The sequence below is a fragment of the Macaca fascicularis genome, chromosome 15 (genome assembly GCF_037993035.2).
Source record: "Macaca fascicularis isolate 582-1 chromosome 15, T2T-MFA8v1.1".
NCBI classification, from domain to species: Eukaryota; Metazoa; Chordata; class Mammalia; order Primates; family Cercopithecidae; genus Macaca; species Macaca fascicularis.
In genome coordinates, this window is record NC_088389.1 from 118,320,991 (window position 1) to 118,347,624 (window position 26,634).

At 46.4% G+C, this 26,634-nt stretch overlaps 2 protein-coding genes across 6 annotated transcripts in view; one reads left to right on the forward strand and one right to left on the reverse strand.

Annotated features, from left to right (window-relative positions):
• Positions 1-15,379, reverse strand: CDK20 (cyclin dependent kinase 20). Of its 5 annotated transcripts, XM_065530774.1 has the most exons (10): positions 14,989-15,379; positions 14,546-14,659; positions 11,765-11,953; positions 11,394-11,515; positions 11,186-11,248; positions 10,415-10,538; positions 9,815-9,970; positions 8,084-8,277; positions 2,181-2,240; positions 1-145 (listed from the first exon to the last, which is right to left on the reverse strand). In XM_065530774.1, the coding sequence occupies exons 1-9, from the start codon at positions 15,061-15,063 to the stop codon at positions 2,225-2,227; spliced, it is 1,053 nt and encodes a 350-aa protein (XP_065386846.1). In that variant the 5' UTR covers positions 15,064-15,379; the 3' UTR covers positions 1-145; positions 2,181-2,224. The 5 variants fall into 5 exon arrangements, 4 of the variants coding, with proteins under 4 accessions (XP_065386846.1, XP_005582146.2, XP_073873867.1 ...); XM_005582089.4 differs by lacking the exon at positions 2,181-2,240; XR_012424840.1 differs by lacking the exons at positions 1-145; positions 2,181-2,240 and having other exon boundaries at positions 7,061-8,277; positions 10,393-10,538.
• LOC107127686 (uncharacterized) overlaps positions 15,231-26,634 on the forward strand; it is a 27,550-nt gene continuing 16,146 nt past the window's right edge. Inside the window, exon 1 of the mRNA XM_065530775.2 lies at positions 15,231-15,475. The gene's annotated coding sequence lies outside the window, so the exon portion shown is untranslated. The remainder of the gene's footprint in view (positions 15,476-26,634) is intronic.

Consider the following 26,634-nt stretch of genomic DNA (forward strand, 5'->3'; position numbering starts at 1 on the left):
TTTTTCTCAGGCAAGGTTTAATGGTCTTGAGCTCAATCAAAGCAAGGGAGCAGTGCCCAGGAAAAGGACTCCAGTGCTACAGCCAAAAAGGCTCAGCTCTTGTCATTTTAAGGAAGGTGAGGCAGAGAAAGGAATGACGTAGAAGCTGTAGGAGTTTAAAAAAAAAAAGAGGAAAGAAACAAAAAATGGCTCAGCAGTCAAAGGCAGGTTTATTTTGGAGAATGAACATGAGAGGGACTTCTGGCTGATTTCAGTCAGGAGCACTCTCTCTTACAGACTGAGGATTTCAGTGTTTGGGGGCAAGAGAGCTTATCACAGGCTTGGAATGTTTCTGTGTGGAGTTGTTTATTGTGGGTTTGGAATGTCTCCGGTCGTGGGGGAGGTTATCTCGGGGCTGGCATGTCTCTGGTTGGGGAAGGGTTTATCTTAGGGGTTGGAATGTTTCTGGTTGGAGATGTCATTTGTGGTTTATGGTCATGCTGACCTTAGCTGATGCCCTTTGGATTTAGGCGGTTTCTGAACAAGGGGAATTTTAAAATGGTGGTGCTTGTCCAAGATGGTGATGCTCCTGCTCTGTCAGAAGCCTGTTTAGGCAAAGTTTTCTTTGTGCCTGTACAGTGGGGCATCATGCCCTAACATACACTGCATAATTAGAAAATGGCAGATAAGCCCCAATGTGGGCAGAGATTTTCTTTTTTTTTTTTTTTTTTTTTTTTTTTTTGAGACGGAGTCTCGCTCTGTCGCCCAGGCTGGAGTGCAGTGGCGCGATCTCGGCTCACTGCAAGCTCCGCCTCCCGGGTTCACGCCATTCTCCTGCCTCAGCCTCCCGAGTAGTTGGGACTACAGGCGCCCACAACCGCGCCCGGCTAATTTTTTGTATTTTTAGTAGAGGCGGGGTTTCACCGTGGTCTCGATCTGCTGACCTTGTGATCCGCCCGCCTCGGCCTCCCAACGTGCTGGGATTACAGGCGTGAGCCACCGCGCCCGGCCAGAGATTTTCATATTACATTGAGAGTATGAGGAAAACTCAGTGAAAGGTCAGTGCTGGAGTCCATCTTGTCTTCAGCCAACTGGATCTGGTTCAGTTCTCATAGAGAATGCCAGAGTTTTGTTTTAGTAACCTTGGAATATGGTCAGGTTCTTATCAGGAATGCTACAGTCCGGCTTTTAGCAACCTTGGGAGACATCACTTAAGGTGACAGTCAGCTTCTTCTATTTATGGTTAAGAATTCAGCCTGACCAGCTAAGTTAGGAGAGGCTTCCCTTCTGCTGTGTGACTTGGGTCAGCTTGTTAAGGAGGCAAGAAGGTAGGGGAGGTAATATGCCCGGACATGGGAGCCCCGCGAGCCTCAGTCTACAAAGACCAAGTCTTTTTCCTGTGCTGTCTCACAATGATTATTTTCCCTACATCTTTTTACCCTGAATATCTGGGCCTTGTATTTTCCAGCTCTGACATTGCCCAAGTCCCAACCAAGTAGTTAGCTCATTAGCCATGAACCAGGAGTTTGTGAAGATATAAACCTTGGGAAAATGGCATATCTATTGCTAGGAGTAGTGCACATATGGAATGAGTGTCTGAATGGGGTTAAAGGGTGTAGCTGTCCTTGGTCTGAGTTCCGTAGGCCCTGTGCTGACTCATCAGTAATGAGAGGCTATTGGATTTCTTGTTTTGAGATTGCTGACCATCCTCCCTCCGCTCCCCACTGAGCAGGAGGCAGAGGCATTTTCAGTGTTTTGGCAAGTTGACCTCAGTGGCAGGGTGTGTGGCTATTTTCTCATGGAATGTGACACTCCAGTAGGACTAAATGTGGGTGGATTCTGTAAATACCATTTCCACTGTAGTAAGGAGGTTTCTGTTGCTGATCCAATTTTATAGTGAGCTTTTTCCATTACCCAGGGCATAACAGGAATCTCGGTTCATAGGGTAAATTGGCTCTGCCCTAGTAAGGGCTTCAGTTTTGATAACTAAAAAGCAGAAAAGTTGTGGGTGACTGGATACGAAGAAATATGGGAGGAAGGGATGTATTGGTGCCAGAATCCCATTGTTGATTGAATCCCTTTACTGATGTGGGCGGTTAGAGAGCTTCCAGGAGATTGTCTTTTGCCAAATTGGCAATAGTTTACCTCTCTGAGTTCTAGGTGTAGCCCAACACTTTAACAGGTCAGGAGGGGTCTTGTACCTTATGTGGGGCAACTGTCCATCCCCTGTCAGTGGGGTGCTTGCTCACAGCTGTGATGACCTGTGAAACAAAGTCTTGGTCAGGACCAGTGAGGAGGATGTCACTGATATGATGCCAAAGCTAAGTTTCTTGGGGGAAGTGTGGGGCAAGCATCTAGGTCCTCTTAGCAAAGTCCAGGTGTAAGTAAAGGCCTTTCACTGCAGTGCAGGCAGTCAGGTAAAGCTGTGCTGTTGACTCTCAAAGGTTAAGTCAGATTGTGGTTTGCTGTCATGAAAAAGTTTTAGTGAATAAAACATGTTAGCCAATTCTGTGCAGTAACTCTAAACCATTTGCCCATGTTGTTTTAAATATCATCCATTAAGGTGACAATATCTGGTAGAGATGCTCTAATGAAGAGAACAGCATTGTGTAGCTTTGTATAGTCTATAGTAAGTCCAGTCATCAGTAACAGCTTTAAGCACAGGCTTAAAGGAACTGAAAGGTGAGATGATAGGAATCAGCACTTCTTCTTACCCAAGTCAGTCCTGACAGGCTGGCACCCTTCAGTGTCTTGTCTTAGCCAGCACAGTGATGTATCTGCCACCTCAACTGCATAGAGGAAGGCTAACCGGTTCCCACAGGGAACCCACCCACCAACAGTGTAAAAGCCTTAGGCTTGTTGCTGCTGACTGAAGAGGTCCATTCAATAATGGGAACAAGAACAGAAGTATTTTTTAGCAAAATGGAACTAACTTTATTTATTTATTTAGAGACAGAGTCTTGCTCTGTCGCCCAGGCTGGAGTGCAGTGGCACAACTTCAGCTCACTGCAACCTCTGCCTCCCGGGTTCAAGCAATTCTCCTGCCTCAGCCTTCCGAGTAGCTGGGATTACAGGCACACACCACCACACCTGGCTAATTTTTGTATTTTTAGTAGAGACAAGGTTTTGCCACGTTGGCCAGGCTGGTCTCAAACTCCTGACCTCAGGTGATTCACCCACCTCGGCCTCCCAAAGTGTTGGGATTACAGGCGTCAGCCACCATGCCTAGCCCTAGGGACTAACTTTAATAGTTAAGGGGCTTATTAATCTTCCTTCCAAGCCTGTCACGTCCTTGAAGGGTCCCTTGAAAGCATGAGTGCTTCCTGGGATTAGGGAGATTTGAGCATCCACATCCAACAGAGCCAGGCTGTGGTGGTTATTTTTTGGAGCCCAAACCACAGTTAATGGAAAAGGGTGATTGTCTTTCAGGGGAACCTGATTCCATGATCACCAGACCCCTGTGTAGGGCGGGTACCTGCCACTGGTGGAGATCAGGGGCAGGCACAGAAGGCGGGGATGGCTTGAAGGAGATACCATAATCTGACCCTAGTAAGAACTGTAACTGCCCCACGGGTTTCCCAGAGATCATCCAATTTGGGACCCCCTTGTCCCTTAGGTTCTAGTATAACCTCTTTTGTTCATCGTGGCAGAAGCATGGTTGTAGGTGGTTTGTTTGGCTTGCGGGAGGGAAGCAGCCTTGTGGTCGATGGCAATTTTGAAGTCAGGCCCAGATAGGGAAAGAATAAGACCCTGAGATGTGGGATTAGGACATTTGAGTGGGCGATCAGAGAATTTTGACCTCCCCGCTCAGATTTCCTGAGGCCTCTTGATGGCCTTACACGAAGTATATGGGAACCTTGGCTCCGTATGACCCCAGGCCCTACTATAGCTTTTGCAAGGGGGAGGCGGGTCGGGCAGCATGGGCTGTGCCACCGTCTTCTCCCACCTGCTCCAGGGTGTCTGATGCTTCTTGCAGACAACTCTGGGTGCCCCAAGAACAGGTGAGTCATAATGATAAACAATTTATCGTCTTTTAACCAATATGTGGGGGTGTGGGTGGGCATGAGGCCAAGGGAGCATCCCTTGTCCTTGGGAGGGAAGCTTGAATGGTGAACCCAGACTGAGGACTCTGGTCCCCACCTTGGAGCCTCCTTGCTTTGAGTAAGGCCACATTTCATGAGTTTTGGGGACCATGACCTGCCAAGGATGGCAGATAGAGGGACCCAGTCTCCTGGGCCCAGGCCTGCCCAGTTTCCTCCAGTCCTACCACCTGGAGCAGGAGGGCCCAGCACCACACTTGGCCTCAGGGCTCTTTCTCATGGGTGACCAGGTGACCACTCAGGTCCTGGAGCCTGGCCATCCCTGCCTCCTTGTATGCCTACTCCTGCAGCCTCATTGCCAAGGTGACTGGTTGCTATTTGGGCCCCCTAAGGTCACCGACTTGGTCTTTTGGGGTTTGCACAGGTCCCAAGTAGCCATGCACTGCTCTGAGAGGGCTCGCCCTGCCTTGGGCTAGATTCCAGTACTGGTCAGAGCCACAAGTGGCTCAGTCCCTTTGGTGATCACCTTGGCTGCTGGGGGCCCCAGGCTCGGGTTGAGGCCAGATCAGATGCCTCTGGGGCTGGACCTTGTGCCGTGTTAGGGGGCTCTGTCCCACAGGAGGTCAGCATGAGGACACAAGACATCCTGCTGGCTAGCCAGAGCTATGAGGATGCCACACACCCCCTTCCCTCCAGAGGCCTCCAAGTAGCCATCTTCCCAGTGGACGGTGGTTCCAGCTGGCTGAGGGGCCATCCCGGGCTTCCAGGCAGCTTGCAGGGCAGGCTGCTGTCCTAGCTCCTTCCAGACCACGCAGGTCAGTGAAACTGACAGGGATAGGACATGGGCCACTGTGAAGGGAGGTGTCTTGAGCTCTTCCTGTGGGTCTTCAGAAGGCTGGGCACAGGTTGATGATGGGCCCCAATGGGGTTGCAAGGCCAGTCTGCCCATGGCCTTGGAGGTAGCCAGGACAGATGTTGAAGGGATGGGGGCCCAGCATTCCTGCCCAAAGCAGTACTGTGGGAACCAGGGGCCCTGACATCAGGGTCTCTGGGGAGGTTTGAGACTGAATCCCATTGCAGTAACCACCAAACAACTGATGGTCTGCCCTGGGCTGGGGACAGGCTGGCCAGACCCTGAGCTCCTGTGGCCCCCAGAGAAAAGCCTGTGGCCCCAGGCTCTTTGGAGACCCTTATGCCACTAGGGGCCTCAGCCTTGGGAAGAGCCTGGCCAGGCAAGGGTCAGGGAGGACCACACTCCTGTTGTGTGGGGACTACCCTTATGGGGAGGCGTGGTCTCACTCTTTGTCACCCAGGCTGAGTGCAGTGGCGTGATCACGGCTCACTGCTGCCTTAAGCGATCCTCCTACCTCAGCCTCTCATGTAGCTGGCACTACAGGCGCATGCCACCACACTTGGCTAATTTTTTTTTGTGGAGACGATGTCTTGCCACATTGGCCGAGGCTAGTCTCAAACTCCTGAACTTAAGCAATCCTCCCACCTCAGCCTCCCAAAGTGTTGAGATTACAGGCATAAGCCATCACACCCAGCTGATTTTTCCTTCATTTTTGAAACACAAGAATAATTACATAATTTTCATTTTTCTAATGTCCTTGTTGAATTTTAGTATCAAGACTATTGCTGGTGTCACAAAATAAGCTGAGTAGGCTTACTCCTGTATTCTCTGGAATCGTGACACTTTATTAAGTGATTGGTAGAATTTAGTAGTGAAGCTATCTGGGCCTGGAGATTACATAATGAAAATATTTTAATTTGGAGGTTCAATTCCTTTTTAACAGTTTTAAGACACTTCAGGGGTTTTTGATTATTGCAAGTTGAATTTTTCTATGGATTTGTCAATTTTACCAAAATTTCGCATGTATAAAGTTACTTCTAATAGCCTTAGTCTTTTGAATCCTATTCATTTCTAATATTGATAATATTTGAGACTATATTATTAGGTACATACAAATTTGGAAAATTTTACCAATGAACTGAATATAATTAGAACTGAATGTGTTTACCACTAGTAATGATTTTTGCCTTGAAATTGTATCTTATACTAAATAACAGCTCTTTGCCTTAAAATCTTTTTTTTTTTTTTTTTGAGACGAGAGTCTCACTCGCACGATCTCGGCTCACTGCAACCTCTGTCTCCCAGGTTTAAGCGATTCTCCTGCCTCAGTCTCACAAGTAGTTGGGATTACAGGCATGCACCACCACACCCAGCTAATATTTGTATTTTTACTAGAGATGGGATTTCACCATGTTGGCCAGGGTGGTCTTGAACTCCCAACCTCGGGTGATCTGCCCACCTCGGCCTCCCAAAGTGTTGGGATTACAGGCATGAGCCACTGCGCCTGGCCTCTATTATTTGGTATCAAATAACTACACCACATTTTCGGTTTCTGTATGCATAGTAAATCATTTTTTATCCTTTTAATTGCAAATGTTATATACATTTTAGAGTTCTCTTTGAAGTTCTCTTAGAAGCTTAAAGTCTGCAAAAGATGTGGCTGGAGAAATAAAAATAGGCCATATCATGAAAACATCAGACTTTACTGAAAGCCAAGAACAAGGGCTGAATATGTTTTCTCTCTCCACTGTGCTTGATGGCCAACATCTGTAGCAGTGTTAGTGACCCTCAGTGCTCACAGAAGAGTTTATCCACATGAAGCATAAAATAAATTTTTAAAATAAAGGATGACTGGCGCTGGGCATGGTGGCTCACGCCTATAATCTCAGCACTTTGGGAGGCCCAGGCGGGCAGATCACGAGGTCAGGAGATCAAGACCATTCTGGCTAACACAGTGAAACCCTGTCTCTAGTAAAAATACAAAAATTAGCCAGGTGTGGTGGCACCCACCTGTAGTCTCAGCTACTCAGGAGGCTGAGGCAGGAAAATCACTTGAACCCAGGAGGCGGAGATTGCAGTGAGCCGAGGTCGCGCCATGCACTCCAGCCTGGGCGACAGAGCAAGGCTCCATCAAAAAATAAATAAAAATAAAAATAAAGGATGGCTAAGAATAAGTTTCTTTAGTCTGTTTTTATCCTTGAACCACAATCATACTCTTTATTATTATATAAACTTTTAAATATTGGTATCTGATACCGTAAGTCCTTCCATCATTTCCTCTTATGCATCTGGTTCCACTTCCTTCTATGTGTTTTTTATAATCGCCTTATCAAATTATTATAAGGAAAAAACACTGGCTGGGATTATCTTGGGATTTATTAAATTTATAAATTAATTCCAGGAACGCTTGTTTCCTTATATACACAGCTGCTTGTGGCTCACACTCATCCTGAGGGAGTAGATGTTGGTAAACCAGCCTCATGTGCGGAGGCTCTCCTGCTGGATCCCCAACTGGAGCCATCCCTGGGCCTAGACTTCTGTCTCCCTCACTTGCAAATGAGTGCTCAGTCATGTGAAGCACACAGGAGGCCCTCAGGGCAAAAGTGGCTATGTCTGGTGCTACCTTCCCCGTGACCCCCAAAAACGAGAGCCATGAGACAGTGCCGCCTTAGCCATTTCCCTTGAGAGAAATGGAGGAGGAACAGACGTAAGGCAGAGCCACCTGAGGTTTTTAGAATCTATAATCTCACATACTGAACTAGTGTTTAATGGCTTTGAGAATAAAACCCAACCAAATCTTCCTTCCACTTGAGTTTCCAACATAAGGACACCTTAACTCTCTGCACTTCTCCTTGACCAGGAGGCAGCACTCGGGGAAGCAGCACCAAGGCAGGCAGTGCCATTCTGCATAGGCAGGCCTTGACTGGCAGCAGAGCTCACTGTTCTGATGTGTTCTGATGAGCACACAGAAGTTAAGGCTCACCAAGCACAGGCCGTCAATCTCCTCTGCTCAGCTGTTCTCATGCTCTTGGCTGGGAACATGACCTCTGCTTTGAAACCAACTCTCACAAGGGCTAAGGGGCAGGGTGTGGTGTGGGCCCAGTGTGGGCATGGGGAGGCCTTGGAGGATGGAACCAGGCAGGTGGCAGAGGAACAGGTGGACTGAGTGGTCCTGAGGAGCAGGCAGACAGGATCAGGGCCAACTTCTCACCCCTCCGGGATGAAAGGCCGGATCAGCTCTGGGTTCAACAGCGACTCTTCAAGAGGCCGGTCCACGTGGAAGTCATGGATGTGGGGGGGCCCTGGATGGGCCTTGGGGGCAGGTCCCCCTAGACGTTGAGGAATCGGCAGCTCAGATGGATGGGCAGGCAGGGGAGCTGTGAAGAAGTACTGATGGAGGAGAGCCTGAGGGTGGCAAGTAAAGAACAAGCATAAGGAAACTAGTCACCTCCCTGTCCCCACCTCAGGCAGATGTTCCTTCATCTATGCATTCAGCTGACTCAGTGTGTCTGGGTGTTTCCTGAGCATCTACTATGTCTGAAGCACTGTTCCAGAAGCTGGGGACATAGCCATTAATAAAACAGACAAAAGCTCTGTTTTTCTGACATAGGTGGGGGTGGGGGGTAATAAACAAGATGAAGTAAAATACACAGTATGTCAGATAATGATTAGTGCAGTGGAAAAGAGAAAGCAAGACAGAGGAATGAGGAATCCTGGAGAGAGGTTGCAGATCTGAAGAGTCATGAGGGAAGGCCATCTGAGAGGTGACATTTAAGCCAAGACTTGAGACATAAGCAAAAGGGACATGAGGCTCCAGGGCAGGGACAAAAGTGTACAGACCCCTGGGGCTGGAAAGGAGTGAGCACAGGGCACAAGAGCAGGCAGCGTCATAAGGCGACGGCACCCAAGCATATGACATCTGTGGGCCACGGAAAGGACCCTGGCTTTTCCTCTGAGATGGAGCCACAGGAGGGCCCTGGCAGAGAAGGAATGTGTCCTGTTCTACTTGGATAAAGTTACTCTCTCTGCCAGGTGGAGAAGCGATTACATGGGATGAAGGGAGACCCAGATTCTGGGAGGTAATCCAAGAGATAAGGGTCACACGGCTTGGGTACACTGTGGACACAGAGCCCACAGGAGCTGCTGACACTGGAGACCGAGAGGGTGTATGTGAACACATGCTGCTGGTGTTGAGTGCAGGGAGGGGACAGGGACCCCTGAGAGAGACACCCTGACACGTGTCAGCCCATGCTCCTATGGTCCTCATCGTCCTCCCAGGCCTTCCAGCCATAACCAGCCTTCCTGGGTCCTCTCCTCCAGGCCGCTGCACACCATTTCTCCCCTCAGTGAACACCTCCTCAAACATCTCGTGCTTAAACCTGCCCTCCACCAGGAAGCTTTGCTTGAGCCCACAGTCGGCCTCGCCTCTCTCCTGGGGCTCCCACACCTAGAGAACATGACCTCTTGTGACCATTTGGGCCTGGAGCTACCTCACCACCAGAAGTACCCTGTGGAGGCAGGTCTGATTGTTTACCCTCTGGGTGGGGCCCAGGACAATCCCTGCACGTGCCAGATGTGCAGAAAATACTTGCTAATGGAATAAAGGAATGAGTCCCCAGTGACTCTCTTACTGTATCTGCCACAGGGTCGGGGCAGCCCAGAAGCCAGCACCCTGGACATGCGCTCTCCTGTGAGTTGGGCATGCCCCTCTTGTGGGCCACCCTCAGGGGAAGTCTGGGGATGTCCAGTGAGGTCTACTCATGACAGGCACACCTGCTCCAAGGCCCCTGTCCCCTGGGTTCCAGATGCCTGGTGCTGGTCCACGCCCATCACAGGTTCTGAGGGTCACTGACTTGATGGGGTCACGTGGCTACCAAGTACAAAGTACCAGGGCAATGGGGAGGGGAGCTGAAGGAGCAGAGACCATGGCCTCTGGCCCTACCTTGGAAGCTGCGATGCGCTGGCGAGGAGGGTAGAGGAGGAACTGACCCAGCAGATCTAATGCCTGGGGAGAGGCGTCGGGCAGTACCTCCTCCAGGGGCACGGGCGCCTGCTCCTTAAAGGAGATCTTGTTGTAGTCTGGCAGCTCAGTGAGCTCCTGGGCCAGGGAGAAGGAACAGGGTATAATGAGAGTAGTCCCCGACCCTTGCCATGCCCTCTGCTGTTAGCTCTCAGCCCCTAACACACTCTCACATGGGGGGTGCTCTCCCACCCGTGTGTTTCCCCGACCCATCATTCATTCACTCACCCACCCCTATATTCCTTCATCCATCCCCTTGCCCTCTGAGATGACAGCTCTGTACAGAGCTTGCTAAGACACTGCACATGTGTGTACTGGGGTGAAAGGGACAAAGGACAGGACCTACCCCAACCTGCATGACAGCAGGAGGAGGAACCCCTGAGTTGGGCCGGGACAGTGGTGCCTGTCCATCAAGGGGGGTTGGGGCCAGGAGAGAGAAGGTTCAGGGGAGGGAGTAGTTACTTGCTCTTGGGAGTGGAGTAAACCTGCCCCACACCCACCTCACCAAGGGCCCCTACAAACCGGCCAGACTTGAGGGTTTGGTGTGCCCAAGATGCGAAGCACATAGCAAAGCTGTTCAATGTCGTTCTCGCCCGGGAAAAGGGGGGACCCATTCAACAGCTCCCCCATGATGCAGCCGACGGCCCTGTGAACACAGAGCCCCAAGCAGCTCAGAGATCTCCCACCATGGACCACAGACCCACCCACAGAGCAGCTCTAACACTGCACTCCAGGGCAAGGCCCCACAAGCCAGCCCTGGAGCCTCACGTCCAGAGGCCCAGTCCCTGAACCCTCAAAGCCCTCAACCCTGTAACCCAGAGCAAAGCCCCAGCTGTTCCAAGACTTCTCAGAGACTCCTGCTCTAGGACGCTTCTGGGTCAGACCTGCAAACTTGCCCCAAATCTCAGAACCATGGGCATTGCCAACTATCTTCTTCCTGCAAAAAAAGCTCAGAGCTTTCATGTCCAAGGACACGGGCCTCTGACCAGCTCAGAAATACCATATTCTGGGATCTAACTCCAGCACATACCAGCTCAGACCACCTCCCCACCTAGCCCAGAAAGCTTCCCACCTGGGGCCACCATTCTCATCCCACCTGGCCCCCACCCAGCTCGAAAACATCATAGTGAGGAACCCCAACCCCAAAGTGCTCAGAATACCCCAACGGGGAAAACACCCTTAAGGGAGCCTAAACTCCCACCAGGGAAAAGACCACCAAACAGCTCAGAGACCTCAGAGCCTAGCAGAAATCCATGAGCCATGTTACCCTTTGACCACCCATGGGGGTCTCACCACAGATCGACGCCCTGGTCATACTGGCGGGCACCATACAGGAGCTCAGGGGCTCGGTACCACCTGCAAGGAAGAGGGCTGGTAGGCACTGGGCTGAGAAAAGGATGCCTGGGGAGGTGACCCCAGCCCCATGAGCAATGTCTGGAGAAAAGGCCCAGAAGCATCTCTTCCCCATGGAGAGGACTGGAAGGGATCTGGCCCTCCCTACCTGGTGGCCACCTGGTGTGTGTAGAGGCGGCTGCTGTCTGGGGAAAAGACTCGGGCCAGGCCAAAGTCCGCTATCTTGAGCTGGCCTGAGGCGCTGATGAGCAGGTTGGCAGGTTTCAGGTCCTGGGAGTACCAAAAGAAGCATCAGTCCCTCCAAATCCCCCATAGGACCTTGGGACAGGTGGGCTTGGCAGTCTAACCACCCAGGTCAGCCCTGGTCCCCGCCTCCTCCAGGGCCATGCCCTGGCTGCTTACCTGGAGGCCTTGACCAGCTCTGTCCCAACTTCTTATCACACTTTTTACAAGGGCTACCCCCATCCCCAAGCCGAGTCAGCTCCCCAGACCCCATGTCCGGCCTATGCTGAGACTGACCCGATGCACAATGTTGTTGGCATGGCAGAAGGCGACGCCCTTGAGCAGCATCTGCAGGTAGCTCTTGACCTGTGCCTGGGCTAGTGGCCTCTGGGCATGGCGCACCACCTCGGCCAGGTCTGACAGCATGAACTCAAAGGCCAGCACAAAGCCTGCTCCGTGTGGGAACACAGCCTTCAGCTGCACCACCTGTGGGCAGGACATCCTGTTAGCCCCCAGACTCAAGTCACCAGACCCTCTCTGTGACCCTGAGACCCCAGTCCATGCCCTGACAGAGGACCCTGTATCCAAAAAGAAAGCGAAGAAGGTGACATGGACCTGAGCTAAGAATCAGAGCTCCGTGCTCATGATTTGCTCTGCTCTCCTGAGATAAGGTGGGCCCCCACTCTAATTCTCCATGAACACTAAAAGAAAAGGTCTAAAAAAGGTCATTTAGTGGCACCATCTGGTCCGCCCACCCAGCCCACCTGCCTGAAAATCATCTGGATGGTCGCACATGAAATGGTCACACAGGTCTCCTCCTGTTTCCTCTAGAGCCATTGAATCCCAGCACCAAGGAAAGGACACCAGGAATCCCACCTTTCCCAGTGCTGGGACAGCTACAGACACATCACAAACACTGAGGCCACCACTGTCAGAGGAGCCAGGCTACACAGAGCAGTGAGCTGAAAGGACTCTTAATGAGCTCACAGCGCAGAGGACAATTTAACAAATAAATGAACAAATGGGATATATTCAGATTCTGTAAGTACAGGAACCAAAATACAAGGGGGCCGAGCGTGCCATCTCATGCCTGTAATCCCAGCACTTTGGGAGGCCAAGGTAGGCAGATGGCTTGAACCGAGGTGTTTGAGACCAGCCTGGGCAACATGGTGAAACCTTGTCTCTACAAAAAATTAGCCAGGCGTGGTGGCACATGCCTGTAGTCCTAGCTACTTGGCAGGCTGAGGTGGATCACCTGAGCCCAGAAGGTTGAGACTACAGGGAGCCAAAATCACACTTCTACCCTCCAGCCTGGGTGACAGAGTGTGAGACCCTGTATCCAAAAAAAAATCAACAGAAATATAAGAGGATAGTGTGACTCTGTGAGTGGAGAAAAGGATACTTCTTTATTTAGGTGAGTGGGGCTAGATGAAGACCCAGTTTTGGGGGATCTGGGGTGAAGCTCTGAGCAGGAGGAAAAGCAAGTGCAAGGCCCTAACGCCAGCGAGGCTAGAGGGATGTGAGAACATGAGGTCGTTTAAGGGAAGGATGTGTCTGCCCTGTTCTGTGCTCCTGGACCCTAGGTAGGTGCTGGTCACTGGAGCGATGCCTAAGAAGCTGTGTTGAATGAGAGAAAATGGAGAGGCCAGCTGGAGGTGGGCACATGGTGATAGTGCTCTAAGTGTGAAGAGAAGCCACCAGGGCTCTTTATGCAGGGGAGCCGATGACTTACACTTTTGACAAAGCCCTCCGGACTGTGGCTACGGAGAGCAGTGGGGAGGCTGCCGCTGTCATTCTGATGAGTGGTGATGACGACTTGGGCAAGGAGCAAATCTAGAGTATGTTTTAAAGTTAGAACCTTCAGAATTGCTGACCAACTGGATGCAGGGACCATATCATCAGCTTCCTTATGAATCTCTCTCCACCCATCCCACACATGTCTGTCTGGAAGCCCTTTTATCTTCCTCAAAAAATCAAAATGGCCTGATTGCTGTCTTCTGATTTTTCAGGTAGTACACAACCATTTAACAGATCAAAACGCATGCACACATTCAGGTAAGACATAAAATCCGAAAGAAGAAAAAGAACAAAAGAAAAATCCTGCAGTCAATCTTACAGTGTATTCTACCAGACTTTACAACAGATATGGCACACACAAATACACATTCACATATATATTTCCAAACAAAACTCAGATGACACAAAATTTTGTAACATGCTTTTGTCATCCAATATATCATGAATATCTCCAGGGAACAGCACAGGTAACTCAGAGGATCACAGAGACCCAACCCTGTTACTCTCCAGGGAGTCAAATACATTCTCTATTTCGACATGGATGAGAGAGAGCACCAAAGAGTAATGACGCTAGGGGTGAAAGATGCCCCTCTGCCTGTTCCAGTAGCCCCTCCAGGTACCCTATCACAGCATGAACCACACTAGGTGGGCCCTGTTGCCTCTGTCTCTTGTTAACACATTTTAGTCCTCAGGAGCTGGGTTGGAGCTGGTTCCTCTGTATCACCAGTGCCCAACACAGGGTAGAGCCTGCGGGAGATCCCAAGGGAAGAATGTCTGGACTCTAAATTAAACCTGGGCCAAACCCTCTACTGACTAACGGAGGGCCCATGAGCTGGTGACATAACTGACATAACCTGCTCCTCTCACCTGAGAAACAGAGATCCTGAAACCTGCCTTGTACAGTAGTAAAGAGGTCTCAAAATGACAGTGTGTATAATGCCTGCAGAACACATCGGGAGCTCAATAGGTGCTAGTTACATTACAAATCACTACATGTTTTGAGAAAAAAATAAGTCGGTGAATGAATGAATACATTAAGAAATAAGTAGGTAAATGAGAGTGAATGTGCGAGAAATGAAAGAATGAAGTAAATGAAGGTGAACAAGTGGACAAAAAAGGGCAAAAAGGGGTAAGGAGGCAGATGAATAAGCAGTGTGTGTGAGTGACAGAGGGAGGAAAACCCTGAAAGCTGGTGAAGGCGTAGCTGGAAAAATAAAGGCACGAGGAAGTGGGAACGAACAACGGACGGTGAGAATACGATGCCCCCCCTCCCCTACTCACATACTGATTGTCCTCCATCTCCTGCAGAGCCTTAATCTCCCGCAGGGCCTGGTTAGGGATGCCATCCTCCAACCGCCTTAGGGCCACCTTCTTGAGGGCAACTATCTCGCCAGTCTGCAGGATAGAAGGCAGACACTGCCAGCCCACCCTCGGCCAGGAAAGAGATGAAGGTGGGTAGGGGGAGGGTGGTTGCGAGAGAGAGACGCGCCCCCAGCCCGGCCAGAGGCCCTCCTCTGGGGTCTAGGACTAGCCTGAGACCAGGCGCTGGGGTAGGGGACCAAGCCAGCTGTGCGGAGGGAAGCGCAACGGCCCAAAATAGGTTTAGAATATGAGGTTTTTAAAACTGTACTGGATGTAAAAAGGGAACCGAAACAGCTTAGAGCGTTAGCCGGAGGGTGGCGGGGGACACCCCTGCCAGGCTGCCTGCCGCGGTCCGGCCTCACCTCCACGTGCTTGGCCTTGAAGACGATGCCGTGGGCGCCCTCCCCGATGCGGCCCAGGATGCAGTACTGGTCCATTCCGGTGCAGTCGGTGGGCCTGGGCCCCTGTGACCCTAAGCTTCCAAATCCCACTTCTCCGCCCCACACCGCTCTGAGCACGCACGCTGTTGCCTAGCAACAGCGCGGCAGCTGACCACCGGGGCGGGTCCTGTGGGATAAGTCCCCAAGAGAACGGAAGCTGCGTCGAGTCAGGGGAGACAGCTCCGGGCTCCACTGCGCCTTTTCCTCGCCTTCCGCTGTCACGCAGGAGCAAGCTTAATCCCGCATAAAAAACCCACGCGCAGAGAGCGTGCCCGCAGCAGGGCCCACGGAGCAATGGCGGCTGGCACCTCCTATCTGCCCCGCCTCTGCGTCACGTGACTAGCTGCGCCGGAGGACGCAGCCGGGAAGGGCGGGCTCCTTCCCCGGGCAGGCCGGAAGCTCCGCACCTGTAAGTAGAGGTTCCGGCTTCGACCACGCGCAGGTTCTGTTTTCTGGCTCTGAGACCCAGGCACAATGATGAAGACAGACAGGCCCCGAGCTGCGTTGTGGAAAGAGGGTCTGTTGGGCCTCTTGTCTTAAAATGTCAGTTGGCTACGTGCACCCACAGGTTTTTAAAAGGGCATACTCTGAAGGCCGGGCATGGAGGCTCACGCCTGTAATCCCAGCACTTGGGGAGGCCGAGGTGGGCGGATCATCAGGTCCGGAGTTCGAGACCAGCCTGACCAACATGGTGAAACCCCATCTCTATTAAAAATACAAAAAAATTAGCCGGATGTGGTGGTGTGTGCCTGTAATCCTAGCTACTTAGGAGGCTGAGGCAGGAGAATCGCTTGAACCCGGGAGGCAGAGGTTACAGTGAGCCGAGATGGCGCCACGGTACTCCAGCCTGGGTGTCAGAGTGAGATTCTGTCTCAAAAGATAAAAATAAAAATAAAAGGGCGTACTCTGACCCAGACAGGACAGAATAGGCCTTAAACTTCTGAAAGGATGCTCAACTTCACGTACAATAAACAAATGTAAACTAAAGTTACAGTTTTCCACATATTGGATGGCTAAAGATCTCAGGTCTAATAGTTCATTGACCAAGCTACGGGGAAACAAGCACTTTCATACATTGCTGGTGGCAGCATAATTTGACTATGTTGATCCAAATCACAAATGCATAGACCCTCAGATTCAGCAAAGCCACTTATAGTAATTTCTCTAATAGACACGTTTTACACATGTGAAATGACAAGTACAAAGTTACTCCATTGCAACGTTGTTTCAACAGCAAACTATTGGAAACCACAGATGTTCATCATTGTGGTGCATCCTTCAAATGAAATATGTGTCTTTTTATGTACAGCAATGGGAAGATTTCTAAAACAGGTTGTTAAAAAGGCAAGATGCAAGATAGAATGTATAGAGTACCACTGAATGTATAGAGTATCATTTAATAAATGGTGCTGGGAAAACTGGCTAGCCATATATAGAAAGCTGAAACTGGATCCCTTCCTTACACCTTATACAAAAAGTAATTCAAGATGGATTAAAGGCTTAAATGTTAGACCTAAAACCATAAAAACCCTAGAAGAAAACCTAGGCAATACCATTCAGGACATAGGCATGGGCAAGGACTTCATGTCTAAAACACCAAAAGCAATGGCAACAAAAGCCAAAATTGGCAAATGGGATCTAATTACACTAAAGAGCTTCTGCACAGCAAAGGAAACTACCACCAGAGTGAACAGGCAACCTACAGAATGGGAGAAAATTTTTGCAAGCTACTCATCTGACAAAGGGCTAACATCCAGATTCTGCAAAGAACTTAAACAAGTGTACAAGAAAAAATCAAACAACCCCATCAAAAAGTGGGCAAAGGGTATGAACAGATACTTCTCAAAAAAGACATTTATGCAGCCAACAGACATATGAAAAAAATGCTCATCTTCACTGGCCATTGGAGAAATGCAAATCAAAACCACAATGAGATACTATCTCACACCAGTTAGAATGGCAATCATTAGAAAGAAACAATAGGTGCTGGAGAGGATGTGGAGAAAAAGGAACACTTTTACACTGTTGGTGGGATTGTAAACTAGTTCAACCAATTTGGAAGACTGTGGCGATTCCTCAAGGATCTAGAACTAGAAATACCATTTGACCCAGCCATCCCATTACTGGGTATATACCCAAAGGATTATAAATCATGCTGCTATAAAAACACATGCACACGTATGTTTATTGCAGCACTATTCACAATAGCAAAGACTTGGAACCAACCCAAATGTCCATCAATGATACACTGGATTAAGAAAATGTGGCACATATACACCATGGAATACTGTGCAGCCATAAAAACGGATGAATTCATGTCCTTTGTAGGGACATGGATGAAGCTGGAAACCATCGTTCTGAGCAAACTATCACAAGGACCGAAAACCAAACACTGCGTGTTCTCACTCATAGTTGGGAATTGAACGATGAGAACACTTGGACACAGGATGGGGAACATCACACACCAGGGCCTGTTGTGGGGTGGGAGGACGGGGGAGGGATAGCATTAGGAGATATACCTAATGTAAATGACAAGTTAATGGGTGCAGCACACCAACATGGCACATGTATATATATGTAACAAACCTGCACGTTGTGCACATGTACCCTAGAACTTAAAGTATAATAATAATAAAAAAAAGCAGAAAATGAAAACACTAATCAAAAGAATGCTAGAGTGGTTACGTTATTAGAAAATAAAGTGGACTTCAGAGCAAAGAGAATTACCAGAATCAAAGCAGGACATTATCATATAAAAGGATCAATTCACTAAGAAAATATAATCAAAAATGTGGATGCACTAAACAAAAAAAATGAAAGAAGAAGTAGACGCATCCTCAGTTGTAGTCAGGCACTTTAACACTCTTCACAGTAATTGACAGAATCACCAGACAGAAAATCAGCAACGGTGTAGAGGAACTGAACAGCACCATCAACCAGGTAACTACAGGGTTTTCTGTAGATGGAGACAAGCTGGTTGTAAAATTTACATGGAAAAGCAAAGGCACTAGAATAGCTATTTTTTTTTTAAAGTTTTGAAGGTAAAGAATAAAGTTGGAGGAATCACCCTACCCAATTTTAATAGGTTTTATATAAGCTACTGTAATCAAGATAGCATGATATGGCAAAGGGCAGATATACAAATAGATGAAAGGGAATCGAGTCCAGGAATAGACTAACACTAGTATGGCCAACTGTTTGTTAGTTTTCAATTGACATAGAATTCACATACTATAAAATTCCCCCTTATAAAGTGTGTGATTAAATGTTTTTAGCATATTTACAGTGTTTTTGTTATATACATAAGATTGCAACCATCGTCACTATTTAATCCGGATAGTTCGTCACCCTCCAAAAAGAGCCGACACCCATCAGCAATCACTATACCTTCCTCCGTTCCCCCAGTCCTTGACAACTGCTAATCTACTTTCTGTCCCTATGGAATTGCCTCTTCTGAACATTTTATATAAATGGAATCATACAATAAGTCACCTTTTGTGCCTAGCTTCTTTCACTTAGCATAATATTTTCAAGGTTTATTCATGTTGAAATGTATATCAGTACTTCTTTTTATGGTTGAATAATGTTCCATCGTATAAATATAGCATATCTTTTATTTATTTATTTATTTATTTATTTATTTATTTGGAGATAGTACCCCTCTGTTGCCCAGGCTGCAGTTCAGTGGCATGACCATTGCTCACTGTAACTTTGAACTCTTGGGCTCAAGAGACCCTCCTGCCTCAGCCTCCTGAATGTCTAGGACTACAGGTACACACCACTATACCTGGCTAATTTGTTTTAAAATTTTTGTGGAGATGGGGTGTTGCTGTGTTGCCCAGGCTGCATATCCTGTTTATATATTAATCAGTGATGGACATTTGGAGTGTTTCCATTTTGGCTATGATAAATAGTGCTGCTATGAACATTTATGTGCAATTTTTGTGTGAACTTATGTTTTCACTTTTCTTCAGTGTCTGCATAGGATTGGAATTGCTGAGTCACATGGTAACTTTTTGAGGAACTTCCACACTGTTCAAAGTGGCTATACCATTTTACATTCCCAACCAGCAATGTATGAGAGTTCCAATTTTTTCACATCCTCATCAACACTTATTATTGTCTTTTTTATTCCAAACATCCTAGTGGGTGTAAAGTGGTATCTCATTGTGGTTTTGATTTTCATTTCCTTGATAATCAGTGAGGTTGAACCTCTTTACTTTCATTAGAGATATTTGTAGTTTATCATTGACTTATATAACAATAGAGTTATGTATTCTAGTTGTTAGTTCCTTATCACAGGGGTCCCCAGACCCCAGGGTCACAGACTGGCACTGGTCTGTGGCATAGCAGGAGGTGAGCAGCTGGCAAGCTCGCATTACCGCCTGAGCTTTGCCTCCTGTTGTATCAGCACCAGCATTAGATTCTCACAGAAACGTGAACCCTATTGTGAAATGCGCTGTGAGGGATCTGGGTTATGAAATCTGAGGTGGAACAGTTTCATCCTGAAACCATCCCCCACCTTCCATCGGTGGAAAACCGTCGTCCACAAAACCAGTCCCTGGTGCCAAAAAGGTTGGGGACCACTGTCTTATCAGATATATGATTTTCAAATATTTCTCCTATTCTGGAGATTGTCTTTCATTTTCTTGGTAGTGTCATTTGAAGCATAAACATTTTTAATTTTTATGAAGTCCAATTTATCTATTTTTTGGAGGTTGCATGTGTTTTCGGTGTAATATCTAAGAAACCGTTGACTATCCCAAATCACAAAGATGTATGATTATATTTTCTTCTAAGATTTTTATAGCTTTAGCTCTTACATTTATGTCTTTGATTCATTTTTAGCTCATTTTTTTATATGGTGTGAGTGGGGGTCCAACTTATTCCTCTGGATGTAGGAATAACCAGTTGTTCAGCAGTATTTGTTGAAAATATTATTATTTTCCTTTGGCATTGTCTTGGAACCCTTGTCAAAAACCAGTTGTACATAATGTATAAGTTTATTTCTGGACTCTCAATTCTGTTCATATGGATATAGATCTATATGTCTATCCTTATGCCAGTACTACCTGATCTTGATTACTGAAGCTTTGTAGTAAGTTTTTTTTTTTTTTTTTTTTTTTTTTTTGAGACGGAGTCTCGCTCTGTAGCCCAGGCTGGAGTGCAGTGGCCGGATCTCAGCTCACTGCAAGCTCCGCCTCCCGGGTTCACGCCATTCTCCGGCCTCAGCCTCCCAAGTAGCTGGGACTACAGGCGCCCGCCACCTCGCCCGGCTATTTTTTGTATTTCTTAGTAGAGACGGGGTTTCACCGTGTTAGCCAGGATGGTCTCGATCTCCTGACCTCGTGATCCGCCCATCTCGGCCTCCCAAAGTGCTGGGATTACAGGCTTGAGCCACCGCGCCCGGCCTGTAGTAAGTTTTGAAATCAAGAAATGTGAATCCTTTAACTTTGTCTTCCTTTTTCAAGATTGTTTTTGCTATTCTGAGTTCCTTGGATTTAAAAAAAAAAAAAAAATTTGTCCTTGGAAGACTTCAAAATTTTGATATAAATTTTAGGATTAGCTTCTCAACTTTTGCAACAAAAACAGCCAACTAAATTTTGTGAGGATTGTAGTGAATCTGTACATAATCTTACGATGAAAATACTAATCCCCATGAAGATAAGATGTCTTTCTACTTATTTAGATCTTGTTTAATTTGTTTCAGTGTTGTTTTGTAGTTTTTCCTATCATCACTCTTAAGTTCGGTCTTTCACAAAGTCTTTGGACATGGGCACAGTGCAGCCAAGTTCTTTGCTAAGGTGTAACAAGGGTGACCCTTCCTTCAGTTCCCAATAAGTTCCTCATTTCCATCTGAGACCTCGTCAGCCTGGCCTTCACTGTCCCTAATTTTATCAGCACTTTGGTCACAACCACTTAACCAGTCTCATAAAAGTTCCATACTTTCCCTTGTGCTCCACTCCTCAGTATTAATTTTCCGTATTAGTCCATTTTGCACCACTATAAAGGAATACCTGAAGCTAAGTAATTTATTTGTTTTTTATTTTTATTTTTACTTTTATTTTTCATTTTTGACACAGAGTCTCACTCCGTTGCCCAGGCTGGAGTGCAGTGGCACAATCTTAGCTCACAGCAACCTCGGTCTCCCAAGTTCAAGTGATTCTTGTGACTCAGGCACCTGAGTAACTGAGATTACAGGCATGTGCATCACACCCAGATAACTTTTTGGTGTTTAAGTAGAGACAGGGTTTCACTGTGTTGGCCAGGCTGGTCTTGAACTCCTGACCTCAAGTGATCTACCCACCTCATCTTCCCAAAGTGCTCAGATTATAGGCCACAGCACCTGGCTGAGGCTGAGTAATTTATAAAGAAAATAAGTTTATTTGGTACACGGTTCTGCAGACTGTACAAGAAACATGGCATCAGCATTGGCTGAGCTTCTGTTGAGGGCCTCAGGAAACTTTTATTCATGGTAGAAGGCAAGGGAAGCTGGCATGTCATATGGGAGAGAGGGAGCATGAGAGAGAGGGGGAGATCCCAGACTCTTTAACAACCAGATCTGGCTCGAACTAATGGCACTAGAGCTCACTCATTAATGTGGGAGAATGCACCAAGCCATTAATGAGGGATCTGCCACCATGGCCCAAACACCTCGCACCAGGCCCCACCACCAACATTAGCAGTCACATTTCAATGTGAGATTTGGAGAAGACAAATATCAAAACTATCTCAACAAGTTGTTCTTCTTTTTAAGTTTATTCCTAAAAATGTATTCTTTTTAGGCTATTGTAAATGGAATTATTGTCTTAATTTTATTTTCAGATTGTTCACTATTAGTGTGTGAAAATCTAATTGATTTTCATATATTGATCTTGTATTCTGCCACATTGCCAGACTCATTTGTTAGCTTTAACAATTTTCATGTGAATTCCTGTTTTCTACATGCAAATTTGCATTATCTGCAAATGGAGACAGTTTTATTCCTTCTTTCTAATCTGTATGCCTTTTATTTCTTCTTCTTGTCTGACTGTCCTGACTAAAATTTTCAGTACAATGTGGAATAGAAATGGAAAAAGCAGGCATTTTTGTTTTGTTCCTTATATTAGCAGGAAGATTTTCAGCTTTTTTTTTTTTTTTTCAGACAGGATCGCTCTCTGTCACCCAGGCTGGAGTACAGTGGTATGATCATGGCTCACTGCAGCCTCAACTGCCTGGACCCAAGTGATTCTCCCACCTCAGCCTCCCAAGTAACTGGGACCGCAGGTGCACACCACCATGACCAGCTAGTGTTTAAAAATTATTATTTGTAAGATCAGGCACGGTGGCTCACGCTTGTAATCCTAGCACTTTGGGAGGCCAAGGCGAGTGGATCACTTGGTCAGGAGTTCAAGACCAGCGTGGCCAACACAGTGAAACCCTGTCTCTATTAAAAATACAAAAATTAGCTGGACGTTGTAGCAGGCACCTGTAATCCCAGGTATTCAGGAGGCTGAGGCAGGAGAATTGCTTAAACTCGGGAGGCAGAGGTTGCAGTGAGCCAAGATTGTGCCATTGCCCTCCAGCCTGGGTGATAAAGCTAGAATCTGTCTAAAAAAAAGAAATTGTTATTTGTAGAGACAATGTCTTGCTATGGTATTCAGGCTGGTCTTGAACTCCTGGGCTTAAGTGACCCTCCCACCTCAGCCTCCCAAAGTGTAGGGATTACAGGCATGAGCCACTGCACCCGGCCACTTTCAGCTTTTTATCATTAAGTAAGATGTTAGTTGTGGGATTTTTGTAGATGACTTTATTAGGTTGAGAAATATTCTTACTCTGTTGAATATTTTGTGTCCTGAAAAGGTTTTGGGTTTGTCAGTTTTTTGTGTCTTTTGAGATTATCATATAGAGTTTGTCCTTTATTAATATAGTGTACTACACTGATTGGTTTTCTTATGTTGAACCCGGTTTGCGTTTGTGGGGTAACTCCCACCTATTCATTGTGTCTAATCCCTTTCTTAAAAAATACACTTGATATTTTAGAACAGTTTTAGGTTCATAGAAAATAGAGCCGAAAGTACAGAGTTCCCACACATGCATAGCACTCCACACCATCCATATCCTGCACTGGAGTGGCAGATTTACTAGAATTGATGAACCAACATTGACACTTCATTATAATCCAAGTTCCATAGTTTACCTTAAGTTTCATTGTTGGTGTCATACACTCTGTGGGTTTTGGCACAAATCTAATGGCATGTATCCACATTATAGTGTCATATGGAATGGTTTCACTGCCCTAAAAATGCCCATGCTCTACCTCTTCTTCCCCTTGCACCAACCGCTGGCAACTACTGATGTTTTTGCTGTTTCCATAGTTTCACCTTCTTCAACATGTCATATGGTTGGAATCAGAAAATATGTAGCCTTTCCAGACTGGCTTCTTTCACTTAGTAATGTGCAAGTTTCCTTCATGTCTTTTCATGGCTTATTAACTCATTTGTTTTTAGTGCTGCATAATATTTTGTTGCCTGGATGTACCAAAATTTATTTACCTACTCACCTACTAAAGAACATCTTGGTCTACGGCCATACCACCCTGAACGTGCTCCATCTCATCTAAAGAACATCTTGGTTGCTTCCAAGTTGTGGCAATTATTAATATAGCGGCTATAAAATGTGTGTGCTGGTTTTTGTGTTGACGTGTTTTCACCTTATTTGGGTAAATACCAAGGAACATAATTGCTGGAATGTATGTTAAGAGTATGTTTACTTATGTAAGAAACTGCCAAACTATCTTCCAAAGTGGATATACCATTTTGCATTCTCACCAGCAATGAATGGGAGTTTCTGTTGCTCCATCTCCTAGCCAGCATTTGCTGTTGCCAGCGTTTTGGATTTTTACCATTCTAATAGGTTCGTAGTGATAACTTACTGTTTTAGTTTGCAGTTCCCTTAAGAAATATGATGTTGAACACCTTTTCATAAGCTTATTTGTCATTTGTATATCTTTGGTGAGGTATCTGTTCAGATCTTTTGCCATTTTTTTTTCTTTTTCTTTTTTCTTTTCAAGTCCTCACATCTCAGAGATTTTGCCAATTTATTTTTATTTTTTATTTTTTTGAGATGGAGTCTTGCTCTGTTGCCCAGGCTGGAGTGCAGTGGTGCAATCTTGGCTCACTGCAACCTCCGCCTCCCAGGTTCGAGCAATTCTCCTGCCTCAGCCTCTCGAGTAGCTGGGATTACAGGCGTGCACCACCTTGCCTGGTTAATTTTTATATTTTCAGTAGAGATCGGGTTTTGCCACATTGACCAGGCTGGTTTCAAACTCCTGACCTCAAATGATCCACCCGCCTTGGCCTCCCAAAGTTCTGGGATTACAGGTATGAACCACCGCTCCCAGACATGTTGTCAATTTTTAAATTGGGTTAAATAACAGTTCTTTGTAAGATATGTCTTTTGCAAATACTTTCTCCCAGTCTGTGAATTTAATAGACTTATATTCTTATATTTCTTTCTAATATTCTTAATAATATTCTTTTGATGTAATCTTTGTATGTTGCTGGATTTGGTGTGTTATTTTGTTGAGAATTTTTTTTCATCCATTTTCATAAAAGATAATGGTTTGTAGTTTTCTTACAATGTCATTGTCTGGTTTTTGTATCAGTGTAATACAGGCCTCATAGAATGTGTTGAAAAGTATTTCCTCCTCTTTTATGTGTTGAAAGACTTTGGTGTTAATTCTTTTTCAGATATTTTGTAGAATGCACTGGTGAAGCTATCTGGTCCTACGCTTTCCTTTGTGATAAGTTTTATAATTATTAATTGTTATGTGTCTATTCTGAATTTCTATTTGTTCTTCAGTCAGTTTTGGTGGTCTGTGTCTTTCCACGAATTTGCTGATCATTTCATCTGAGTTATCTAAAATTTGCCCATACAAGTGTTCACAGTATTCCAGTCTATTCCAGTCTAATCATTTTTCTGTTTCTAAGGTAAGTATTAATGCCTTTTTTTTTTTTTTTGAGATGGAGTCTTGCCCTGTCACCAGACTGGAGTGCAGTGGCACTATCTCAGCTCACTGCAACCTCCGACTCCGTGGTTCAAGGGATTCTCCTGCCTTAGCCTCCCGAGTAGCTGAGGTTACAGCCATGCACAACTACGCCCAGCTAATTTTTGTATTTTTAGTAGAGACGGGGTTTCACCACATTGGCCAGGATGGTCTCAATCTCCTGACCTCATGATCCACCCACCTCGGCCTCTGGAAGTGCTGGGATTACAGGCATGAGCCACCACACCCCGCCATGTCCTCTTGTTTATTCTTGGTTTTAGTGATACAAATCTTCTCTCTTATTTCCTGGTCAGTCTAGCTATAATGAAGGTTTGCCAGTTTTATCAGTCATTTCAAATAACTAACTTTTGGGTTTGTTAATTCTTTATGTTGTTTTTATCTTCCCAGTCGCATTTATTTTTCCTCTAATCTTTATTATTTTCTTAATTCTGATTACCTTGGGTTTATTTTGCTCCTTTTTCCCCAGTGTCTTTTTTTTTTTTTTTTTTTTTTTAAAGAAATGGGCCTCTCTAAGTTGCCCAGGCTAGAGTGCAGTAGCTATTCACAGGTACAATCATAGCACACTGCAGCCTCAAATTCCTAGCCTCAAGTGATCCTTCCATCTCAGTCTCCTGAGTAGCTAGGACTACAGGCACACACCACCATGCCTGGCCCCCGTGTCTTAAGATGGAAGGTTAGATTGTTGTTTGAAATCTTTCTTTTTTAAAAATATAGGCACTTACAGCTATGAATTTCACTCTAAGCATTAATTTTGCTGTATCCATAAGTTTTGGTATTCTGCATTTTTGTTTTCATTAATATCAAAGCATTTTCTCATTTTTCTTGTGTTTCTTTTTTGACACATTGGTTATTCAAGAGGGTGTTGTTTCATTTCCACATATTTGCCAAATTTGTTATTGATATCTAATTTCATCCCATTGTGAATTTTGACACTCATAAAACCATACCCCAGAATGAGGGCCTCAGCAACAACCTCAGAAGAAAAAGTTTTTCTCTGACCTTCTCCTGCCCTCCTGTCTCTCAGTCCCATTCTCCACCAAGGCTAGCCAGAGACACCTGCAATCTCTCTTCCACAAGGCAGGTCATAGAAACCAGAACCCCTTTTCCCCAAAGCCAGCTATAAAAACCTAAAAATATCAATCTAGCCTTTCCTCCATCTTTCTGGGTAAAAACTGGTCATAAAGGATTTTCTGACCTACCTTGTTTGATTGTAGATCTTAAGACTCCGATCCCTGCTGAGAGGACCCTGAACCAGAAGGAAGGAATGAATGCTCACAGAGACCACAAAAAATCTAGACAGTCGCTGGATTTCCCAGTCTTTTTTTTTTTTTGAGATGGAGTTTCATTCTTGTCTCCCAGGCTGGAGTGCAGTGGCGTGATCTCGGCTCACTGCAACCTCTGCCTCCCAGGTTCAAGTGATTCTCCTGCCTCAGCCTCCGGAGTAGCTGGGATTACAGGCGCCCACCGTCACGCCTGGCTGATTTTTGTATTTTTAGTAGAGACAGAGTTTCACCATGTTG

Coding starts and splice junctions, on each gene's coding strand:
- CDK20 (XM_005582089.4), bottom strand. CDS start 15,063: ATGGACCAGTACTGCATCCTGGGCCGCATCGGGGAGGGCGCCCACGGC. Junction 14,660..14,988: donor TCAAGGCCAAGCACGTGGAG/GTGAGGCCGGAC, acceptor TCTATCCTGCAG/ACTGGCGAGATAGTTGCCCT. Junction 146..8,083: donor CGGCCTTTCATCCCGGAGGG/GTGAGAAGTTGG, acceptor AAACTCCTACAG/CTTCTACGTCATTCCTTTCT.